Source organism: Miniopterus natalensis, chromosome 18 (genome assembly GCF_054644295.1).
Source record: "Miniopterus natalensis isolate mMinNat1 chromosome 18, mMinNat1.hap1, whole genome shotgun sequence".
In the NCBI taxonomy this organism is placed as follows: domain Eukaryota; kingdom Metazoa; phylum Chordata; class Mammalia; order Chiroptera; family Miniopteridae; genus Miniopterus; species Miniopterus natalensis.
This window is the reverse complement of record NC_142098.1, coordinates 36,086,228-36,096,527: the sequence shown is the minus strand read 5'-3', so window position 1 is coordinate 36,096,527 and position 10,300 is coordinate 36,086,228. Positions and strand designations below refer to the sequence as shown.

The 10,300-nt window shown below is 57.3% G+C and overlaps 2 protein-coding genes across 2 annotated transcripts; both read right to left on the bottom strand.

Annotated features, from left to right (window-relative positions):
- On the bottom strand, positions 1-2,556 carry LOC107542223 (interferon-inducible GTPase 5-like). Its single transcript, XM_016219480.2, has 2 exons — positions 1,953-2,556; positions 1-644 (listed from the first exon to the last, which is right to left on the bottom strand). Exons 1-2 carry the CDS (start codon positions 2,554-2,556, stop codon positions 1-3), a joined length of 1,248 nt encoding a protein of 415 aa, XP_016074966.2.
- A 3,166-nt stretch (positions 2,557-5,722) lies between these two features.
- On the bottom strand, positions 5,723-7,105 carry IRGC (immunity related GTPase cinema). The gene has a single exon (XM_016219492.2). The coding sequence runs from the start codon at positions 7,103-7,105 to the stop codon at positions 5,723-5,725; it is 1,383 nt and encodes a 460-aa protein (XP_016074978.1).
- Between the last annotated feature and the right edge of the window lie 3,195 nt (positions 7,106-10,300).

The window sequence follows — 10,300 nt, the reverse complement described above, 5'->3', positions numbered from 1 at the left end:
CTACTGATTGGAATTATCTGAGAGCTTGTGGTTGGAGTGGCTGAGGAAGGTCTGCGTCAGCACGCTCTGGGCATCCTCAACCGCCATGTCCAGGAACAGGCGGAGCATCTGGTAGATGGTGGCGAAGGAGATGCCACAGGTGGCCAGGGCGCCCAGAACAGGCACGTTGAGGAGCTCCTGGGTGAAAGCAGACGCATCCCTGGAGGCCTGGCCCAGCAGGTCCACCACCAGCTCCTTGGTGACCTTGGTCTTCGGGATGTGTACTTCCTCTAGGAATCTGTGCAGGGGCTGGCCCGTCTGCTCAGCCAGCTTCATGAGGGAGTCCTCCTCCAGGCCGAAGCTGCGGCGGTAGCCTTCCAGGGACTGGATGAGCCGGTAGAGGTCGCACGCCACATCCTGTACTCCCGGCACAGGACTTGGGTTGATGCCACAGGCCACCGTGGCCTCCAACCAGATGTGCTGCCGCAGTGAGGCCGCCTTCTTCTCTAGGATGGACTTTGAGAGGTTGGGCAGGGCCATCAGGAGTGCATGCCGCTTGTGGCTCTCTACTTCATTCACCACGGACTCCTCCAGCAGGCCAAAGTCATACTTGCCCAACTCAAACAAGGAGAGCAGGAAGACCTTGGGGCCTTCCAGGCCCTCCGCTGCAGGAGACAAGAGCACCGTTCAGTGGTCTCCGCACCAGGGCAGCTATGGTGTCCCAACAGCTGCCTGGGCTCAAGCACTTGCCATGAGTCTGCACAGCCCGTGGCTTAAGAGTATGGGCCGTGGAGCTGGGCTGCCTGAGTTCAGATAGGAGCCTTGCTACCCGTGTGGCCTTGAGCAAGTTACCAAACCTCTCTGGTCTGTAAAATAAAGGTGATCATTGTCCCTACTTCCTAGGGATGTTGTGGTGGTGAACTGAGTTCATGAAAATGGTGTGTGGCTTGTGCTGAGCCCTCAGTAAAGGTTGGGTGCCATCAGCAATAGGGGCCAGCAACCGCATGGGCGCGTAGCATTTGCACTGCTTTCTGCCTTGATAACCAGTACACAAGCCAATATACTTTTTTTATTTCTTAATGCAAGTGATTAGGTCTCTGTCACCTGTGACTGAGAAGTGTCAACTCAGGAAATGTAGTGTAAGGCCTGACTTATGCTTTGATTGTGGAGGCATCCATTTCAAAGAGAGATCTTGAGTAATAAGCCCGCCCCAAGAGCCAAGCCACCTCTCCCCACGGAGGCTCCTTTGTTTTAGAGAGTTTGGTTGATTTCAATACCTGACCATTTGGGCTACTTGTTTTCTCTTCCTGCACTTTAAATTCCTGCTCTTATACTTTAAATTCACCAATGAAGAGTAACCCCAGAACCCTAGGCCCCCACCCTCAATTCTAATAAAAGCAGCAACCCCAGGCCCATGATCTCCCCTTGACCTCGCTGTATGGCCCCAGGTGTGCTGTGAAATTCCAGGTGCTGTGGGTTAATAGACCTGCATCCTTTCAAGGTTTCCTGATGGCTGTCGCTGAGGAGCAAGCATCGTGCCATCATCATGAGAACCAGGGGGCTGGTCAGCCACAGTGTTGGCTATTGATGGGCTGCGACCAGCACACGGCTGGCAGCATTCCACTGCAGGCCTGGTTCAGCCTCAAGGCGTGACCTTAGGTGACCCTTTTCCCCACTCGACCTCAGCTGGAAGAAGAAGGGGAAGGGCCAGGCAACCCCTCAAAAACCCACCCTCGCCAGGCCGGGCGTGGCTCAGCAGTTGAGCGTCGACCTAGGATCCAGGCAATCGGGGTTCAATTCCCGGTCAGGGCACATGCCCGGGTTGTGGGCTGATCAATGACTCTCTCATCATTGATGTTTCTATCTCTCTCTCTCCCTCTCCTGTTCTCTCCCTGAAATCAATAAAGATATATTTAAAAAAAAACACACAAAAAAACCCACCCTCCCCAGGCCCCCCGGAGCGGGCACCTCACCTTGCAGCCGCTGCCAACAGTCGTCCCGGATCTGGCTGATCACGCTCTCCTCGGAGAAGGTTCTGGGGCGGCGGCTGCGCGAGGCGGCCACGTCCACGTCCACCTTGGAGCGGATGAAGTAGAAGTCCTTGCCCTGCTGTAGGAGCCTGTGGGCCAGCTGGGCATGGTTGGCAGTAAAGCTCTCAGAGGTGATGATGATGAAAAAGTCGTAACGGTCCACCAGCACCCGCTGGAGGTATTTGTCAGCCTGGAAGGTGGGTGCGCCTATGCCGGGCAGGTCCCAGATGATGATGTTGGGGTACTTGGGGTGTGGGAATGGCGTGGGATCCACGGTCATTTCTACCACGCCCGTGCAGGCTGAGTTCGGGTCCTCATCTCCCAGCCCCCGGATGGCGTTGACAAAGGTCGACTTGCCTGAGCCTGTTCCCCCGGTTATGCCGATGTCCAGCCTGATGTTCTCCAGCGATTGAAGCGTGGCCTGCAACTTGGCGGCCACTGCTGGCAGGCTCCCCTCCTCAAAGGCCTCCTTCAGAGCCCCGGTGTCCTTGGATAGCTCCAGTATCTTGGACTGGCTGAGGCCTGACTGGAAGATTGGGCTTGCCATGGGCTCCCTGACCCTCAGTTCCACGTCTTTGGGACTTGATGACCTTTGGCAGGACAGGTAAGGGAGTGTTTTCACCGAGTCGCCCTCTCTTCTCTCCAGCCCTCAGCAAGCCCAAGGCATTGGCAGCATTGCCAGTAACAGTACTGAGTGGAACAATATGCCAGGCCCAGTGCTAAATGCTTTATTTTAGTTAACATTCATTCATCGCTGTCCCGCATTGCTGCTGGAGTATCTCATAAAATCCCCAAGAGCTCGATCCCCTTACTCTCCACATTAGGCAGTGAGAGGAGAGATCACTTGCCCAAAGGCCTCCAGCTAGTGCGTGGGGGGTGGGAATGGGACTGTGTTCTTCTGATCCTAGACTTACAATTCTTAAATAACTTTTGGGGGCATGAACCCTGCACCGGGCACTTTGATCAACAATATAGGTCAGTGACTAAGAGCTGGAACCCTCATCATTGCTGGTAGTTTATTTAATGTTTACTCTGGGCTGGCCACTGTTCTAACCATATGCATCATTTAATGGAGTCCCCCTTTTACAGAGTAGGAAACAGGCTCAGGGAGGTCAAAGTCCCTTGCCAAATACTTTACAGTCATGGACCAGCTCCCTTTGGTGCTTTTTCCCCCCTTGTGTTTCTGTCTGATCCTTTTGTCATGCAAACCCCCCCATCCTTCCACAATTCAGCACCCACTATGTGCCAGGACCTCTTTGGGTGCTGCAGTTCCAACACCAGGAAAAGAGACCCAAGGGATCTGGTGCATTGGTGGGAACATTGCCCACCCCACTGCCTGGCTTCTGAGGACCTGTCTGCTCAGCAACCACAGCGTGCACCCAGGCACCCCCCATCCTGCCTCTGGGTCTCCGAGTCCTCACTCGTGGGATGGACGGACTGCCAGGGCTGACACGTGGGATTACATGACTGTGTCTAGTCCCTGCCATGCCAGGGACTTACTGGGTGACGCTGAGCAAGTCATGTCCCCTCTGCTGTCTTTATTTCCTCCACCTGCGAGGGGTGGGGCGTCAGCATCCTCACCTGTGGAATGGAGAGATGACTCCTCAGAGCCCTCCCAGCTCTGCTGTTTCAGGAAGACCCGGGGTCTTACTGTTGACGAGGTTCAGGCAGGGGCCAGCTTGGGAGGCGCCTGGAACATCAGGCTGAGCTTGAGCTTTATCTGTGGGTGGCCATGGAAAGGGTTTGAGCAGGGGAGGGAGAGGTCTGCTGTGGACATTAGCGTCCTTCTGTGGCCTTATGGGGAATGAGACTAGAGCCTGGGAGATGAGGCAAGGAAGGGGCTGGGGCAGGAGCTGGGTGGAGAGGCGAGGCCTGAGCTGGAACAGGGGCTAAGGGGGTTGAGATGGCAGATGGGGAATGGAGAGATGAAGGCAGAAGAGCCAGCCATGGTGACCAGTTGGAGACAAAAGTAACCCATTCAGTCTCTCTGAACCTTGCGCCCAGTGTGGTGAGAGCACTGGGTACTTGTGCCCAGCCTTCCATCCCAGCCACTAGTGGCCGGTGAGTCCTGTGTTTAGGGTGATGTCTGAGGGCCCACAGGTGTCAGGATGTGGCTGTGCTTTGAGAATGGATTTGGAAAGGACCATCTGCCTTGTGCATCTGGGGTCTGGGATTCCCCTACCATGGTCCCCACACCCCTTTTGGTACTGAAGGGCCCATGTGAACCCCAGTAGTCCTGGCAGAGCCAATGAATGGGGAGGCTTCCAGGAGGAGAGGAATTCTTTTGCAAAGCAGAGAGCTCTTCGGCCAAGAGAATCAGCACCCCCCTTTCATCGTCCAGGTAAAAGTGGACCCTCTGAGTCGGGAGCTGTTTCCTAGGGTCAGGGGTAATCTGAGGCCCCCAAATGAGGTGAGAACCATCACCAGGTTCTGGAAAAGCCACAGGGTATATTTGTGAGCACCTGGGGGTGAGGCCACCTCCCTGCATCACAGTCCTGACTTTGCTGCCGGCCTTGTACACAGCTTCCAGAGCCTTCTGTGAATTCCTGGGAACTCACCCTTCTCTACCCCTAAGTCTGACCTTCCTTGACCCCTGTCCAAGCCCACAGAAGCCCCGGGCAACCCATCCTGTCCAGAACCGCCCCCCCAGTCTGGTAGTTCTTGAATTTTTTAAACATGTGGTCCTTGAATCAGCCAAGGAGTTTGGTTTCACTGGGCCACCTGGTCCAGACACAGGTATGCGCACCCAATGTGTTGCATGTTCCGTCACTCACAGCCACGTGCAGCTTTCAGATCCCAACACAGTTGCCATCACTCTCAGACCCACGGCCTTTCAGCACAATCCCAGCATTCACACACACACACACACACACACACACACACACACACACACACACACACACACACACACACACACACCCGTGCAGACACAGGAAACTCCGGTCTCAGCAAGCTACACTCAACTTAGACCCACAGCGTCAAAATCATGAGACTCACCAGGGTCCCCCCCAGTCACACACGCCAGCATCAGATTGCCACACACAGTCACACTCAGGCACACTTGCCATCTTTCTGAAACGACCGTTCTAGGCGGCGCAGTTGTGCCCTCTGCCCCCTCTCTCCTTTGATGCTCAGAGGAATGGCCTGCCCACCCTCACCACCTCCTCACGGAGGCCAGCCCAGGAGCCGCGTGGCTCCCCTCCGCCCACCCAGCCCACCATCACTCACAGGCAGCGGGGCTGGCCCAGGATGCCCATCCGCTCATCTGCCCACCGGCCGCCTGTTTAGCCCAGTTGCTAGGCACCATTGTGCTGATCCTGGGCACCGATTGGCTGCCCCTTTCCCCTCCAGAGGAGGCCTTGAGGACGTGGGGTTCTCAGAGAGGGATATGACATTGCAACTAAAATAAGTGCCTTAGCAGGCCCTGACCCCCGCTCAGCCACCCACAAAGGTTGACAGTTGGCTCTTGTCTGGCATCCAGGCTGGGCTGCCCTGCTGCCCCCCAAATCCCTCTTGGCCACTTAGTTCAGTGAATCCCTCTTTCACTTGAGCCCACCTGCCTCCTCTACCCCCCCCAAGGTGGCCTGCCCTTGTCACTCCCTGGGAGCCCTCCCCCCGCCCTCAGCAGCCGCGCCCCAGTCACCACACTGGCCCCTCCTGTGGTTGGTTGGCTTTGTTAAGGCTTCGTTTGTGGGGGAGGCGGGAGAACGCTTCTATTTCTCTTCCAGGTCGCGCTTCTTCCAGCTGTCGAGGATGTACTTGAGGAGGAGGCCGAGCTTGCGGCGGGTGGACAGCGGGGCTTCCTCGCTGCCTCCCTCCCCGGCCCCCCGCTTCTCCACGCTGCTGTCCCCGGCTGCCTCCAGGCTGGCCTCAGGCTCGGACTCCTCCTCCTCCAGGGCCTTGATGCGGACCCGCTGGGCGTCCTCCGCCATCTCGTTGAGGCAGCCCTGGAGCATGGTGTAGACAGTGCCGAAGCTGATGCCACCGGCCACCAGCGTCCCGAACACGGGGATGCCCTTCTCGAAGGCCCGGGCCACCCGCATGGCGCCGTCGGACGACTGCGAGTAGAGCCGCAGGACCGTCTCGGGGGAGACCTCGTTGGCCAGCGGGGAGCGGATGACCGAGCGCAGGTCGCCTGCCTGTTTGCCCACCTGCTCGGCCAGCTTGGCCAGCGAGTCGTCGTCCAGGCCGAAGCTGCGGTGGTAGCCGCGCAGCGAGCGGATGAGCAGGGCGTCGTCGTAGGCGGCCGCCAGCCCAGGCACGGGCAGCGCCTGGATCACGCCTGACACCAGGGCCGTCTTGAGCACCTGCTCCTGGAGCATGTCCTTCTTCCTCTGCAGGGCCTCCAGCGAGATGTCGGGCAGCGACAGCAGGCCGGCGTGGCGCTGGTGCGCCGGCAGGTCGTGCTCCCAGGTGGACAGGAGCAGCGGGAAGTCGTAGCGGCTGGGCCAGAGGTTGGACACGAGGAAGATGCGAGGGTCGGGCACCCCGGCCGCCCGCAGCCGCTCGGCGCAGTGGCTGCGGATGTCCTGCAGGACCATGGACTCGCTGAAGCCCGAGGGCCGCTGGCTGCGGGTGGCCGCCAGGTCCTCGTCGACCTTGGTGCGCACGAAGTAGAACTTCTTGCCCTGGCGCAGGATCTCGGAGGCCAGGCGGGTCTCCACGGCCCCACAGCGGCGGGGCGAGACCAGCAGGAAGAAGTCGTAGCGGCCAAAGTCCACCTGCTTCAGGTACTTGTCAGCGGGGCAGCCGGGACAGCCGGCCCCGGGCAGGTCCCACAGGGTCACGTCGGGAAACTGCGGGTGCGGGTAGGACGAGGGTTGCATTGTGGTCTCCACAACGCCCGTGAGAGCCGCGCCGGGGTCCTCAGCCCCCAGGCCACGAAGGGCGTTGATGAGCGACGACTTGCCTGCGCCCGACTCGCCTGTGACACCCACCTCCAGGCGGGTGGTCTCGGAGGAGGCCAGCAGCTCCCGGAGGCGAGAGGCGGCCTGCGGGAGGTCGCCCGACTCGAAGGCGGTGCGCAGGGCCTCCAGCTCTTCTTTGGCCATGAGGATGGTGGTTTCCTCCTCTCCGGAGCCCTTTGAAGCAGCCATGGTGACCAGCGGCTCAGAGGGCGCTGGGGATGGGAGAGTCACAGGACCAGAGGTCCTCGGTGTCTGTGGAGAGAAGGGAGCCTTTTACGCCTCCTGGGCCTTGGGAGGGACAGGGAGAGAGAGACACCAAGGATTGAAGGAAGTCCCTCTGGCACTCCCCAGCCCTCTCCTTCTCAAACATGTGCGGGGGTGGGCATTTTGAACAGGGCGCTTTGGAGTCTGCAGGCCCAGGTTCACATCCCACCTCTACCACTAACTTTCTGTGTGCTCTGGGGCCAAATGAGGCACCTCTCTGAGCTTGTTTGCTTCTCTGGGTTCCAGACATAATGACTGACCTGCCTCCCAAGGCACTGAGGAGTCTTTGGGATACTCCAGAAATGGGACATTTTGTGAGCAGCTGTAGGTCACAGCTGTGCAGTCTCATAAGGCCCCCCACCTAGAAGGCCCAGCTCTTAGCTTAATGCTTTTCTGCTGACACTGATTGAAATTCTCAGCATTTGAACCAGGGGCCCTGCATTTTTCATTTGTGCTGGGCCCGTAAATTATGTAGCCAGGCCTGCCAAGGAATGGGCTTAAACCCAGCTCCTGGGTTCAGTCAAGGACAGTGGCTGCCCTTCTGCCACCGTCACTGCAAGCAGCGTGAAGTGAGGGCGAAGGACCCCCATACCTGGGATCGGATCCTGGCTCTGCCGCATACTTGCTGAGTGGATTTGGGGCAAGTTACTTAACTTTCTGCCTCACTTTTCTTGTCTGTAGGATGAAGGTAACTATCATAATAGCAAACTTGCCCTGGCCGGTGTGGCTCAGCGGTTAGAGCTTCAGTGTTAGCACCAGCAGCAGCATTATCATTGTCATTATTAATATTTCTAGCTGTGTGATTTTGAGCAAGTCCCTGCTCTCTCTGGGCCTCAGCTGCTGTATCTGCACCATGGAGGGGAACCCTGCCTGCCTCGCACAGCTGCTGACGCTCATGAACCCCACGTGTCTATCCCTAGGCCAACTGTGAGGACGTTCTTAGGTTCAGCTGGTGGAAGAGGCCCGACGGGGAAGTGCTCAGACACCGGGGATCCCCCTCATGGAACACCCAGCCCTGCTGTGGCTGGTCTTGCCAGGCCAAGTCCCCTCCCACGCCCTGGAGCCCATCATATGGTCTCTCCTAAGTGCCCGTGTCCTTACCTGGGAGCTTCCCTGGCCCTCCCTCTTCCCAGTCACACTCTCTTCTGGTCCATCGCCTCTAAAATACACTTCCTCATTGACTAAGATTCTTCAGAGAACCTTGAGAGAGACAACCATGTCCAGGGTCACTGTCTCCATCAGACAGACAGGGATGGAGGCTCAGACCAGACAAGTGATGTCTATGTTCAGAGTCACCACCACAACTCAAACCCAGGTCCCTGGCTCCTTCCCCCTCTGAAGAGCTGCTCTGCCTTCAGGCACACGCCTTTACCTCCCCCTTGTCTCCTTGGATGCCCCTGTCTCCACCTCCAACCCCCCAGCCCCACAGAAACGTGTCCTTATTGCATTGTTCCTGCCAGGACTGACCCCCACCCCAGTTGGGCTATTTTCCCTGTGCTATGTCCACTTCCTCCCTCACCCTGTCCCCCTCCCCTATCTCAGGGTGTGGAGCCTGGGAGCCTGGGACAGGTCCCAGCAGCAAGGGGCAGGCAGATCCATGGCCTTGGGGTGGAGTTAGGGCCCAGGGTGCTGGGGTTGGGGGTGGAAGCCGCACCCACAGGGCCTAGCTGGAGAACCCTTCCCTCAGGATGCTCACCTGCCCTGTAGGCTCTCCCTCTCCCCTCACACTCTCCCACTGGTGGGGTCTCCTCCCCTGTTAGCTCAAGGTCAGGCCTGGTTGCTAGGACCCATAATAGCAAGCAGCAGCTTATTGGTCAACCAGCCCTCATGCAATAATGTGACAGTGATGTCAGGGGGTGGGGTCTCACTGTGGGACAAGGTCCCCACCCCGCAGCTGCTCATGGAGTCACCAGTCAGTTACACTGGGCCCTCAGTCCCCAACAAGGGATCCAGAGAGAAATCTTTCTAATACCAAAACTTGTTCAAACCTTGATGGAGTCTCCATGTCCAGGACAAAGTCCTCGTGTCTGAGGACTTGGCTCTGCTCAGCATCCCACCCCCTGTCTCTCCTCCATCTGGGGACTCTGTTCCTGAGACAAGTGTGCTCACACTTTCTGCCCTTACAGAAAATTAGAAATGTACAATAAAATTAAAATTTCTGCCCAAGTTAGCTTCATCCCACCTCCAAAGTCCCTTTCTCTTCCTGCAGACTCCAGGAAGAGTCATTAAATCCAATTTCCTCTGCCGGCATTTCCTGAGCACCTGCTCACTTAGCCAGGAAGGATCATATCCTGGCCATTTCCCTGGAGCTCCAGTATCACAGAAACAGCTTCTGCCTTTTCCCACCCCCTCCACGGCCACCCAGGCTCCTCTGCACCCTCACCTTAGGGCAGACATCCTCCAGACAGAGGCCTGGCCAGGTAGCAGAAAGGGGCTTTTAGGGTTGACCACATATCCTGACTGCGTGATCCAAAAGGCACTTTGCCCCAATGACAATAGTAAAGGCTACTGTTTACTTATAAGGAATGCTCCATGTGCACTATTCTGATTTTCGTGCCCGTATGAACTCTTCCATCAACTCTATCAGCAGGAACCAAGTTCTTCTTCTTGGGTCGTTTTGTGCCACCAAGCGTTGAGGTGATTTTTTACAAAGCCCAGGGAACTGTAAGGCCCCCCTTTCTTTCTCTTCAGCTCCCCTCCTCCCCCCTTTTCTCTCCTAGCCCTTCCAAAAAGTGTAGGCCATTCCCTGTATGAAATTCCTTCTGTTGAAACACCTAAGATGCTTTTCCTTGTCCTAACTGATCCCCATTAATCCCCCTTCTTCTTTGCTTATAGGACTCCGTTTTGTTGAGAATCTGAGGCAGCCATGTGGTTTCTGAGAGGCTGGGCCTCTCTCAGCCCCAGGGACTGAATCTTGATTAGAGGAAGTCAGTCGGGACAATCCATTACCTTGCCAGGGACTGGCTGGCCCAGTTCTGGGCAGTGGGCCATGAGGGAAGTAGTCTGCTAGGGGGTGGGTTTGTGGGAAGACGAGGGCTGTAGGCCACCTCTTCCAGATCCACATATGGTTGCATGAGGTCACGGTGCTGGAACTATGGCCACCAGCGTGCTGAGGAGGGC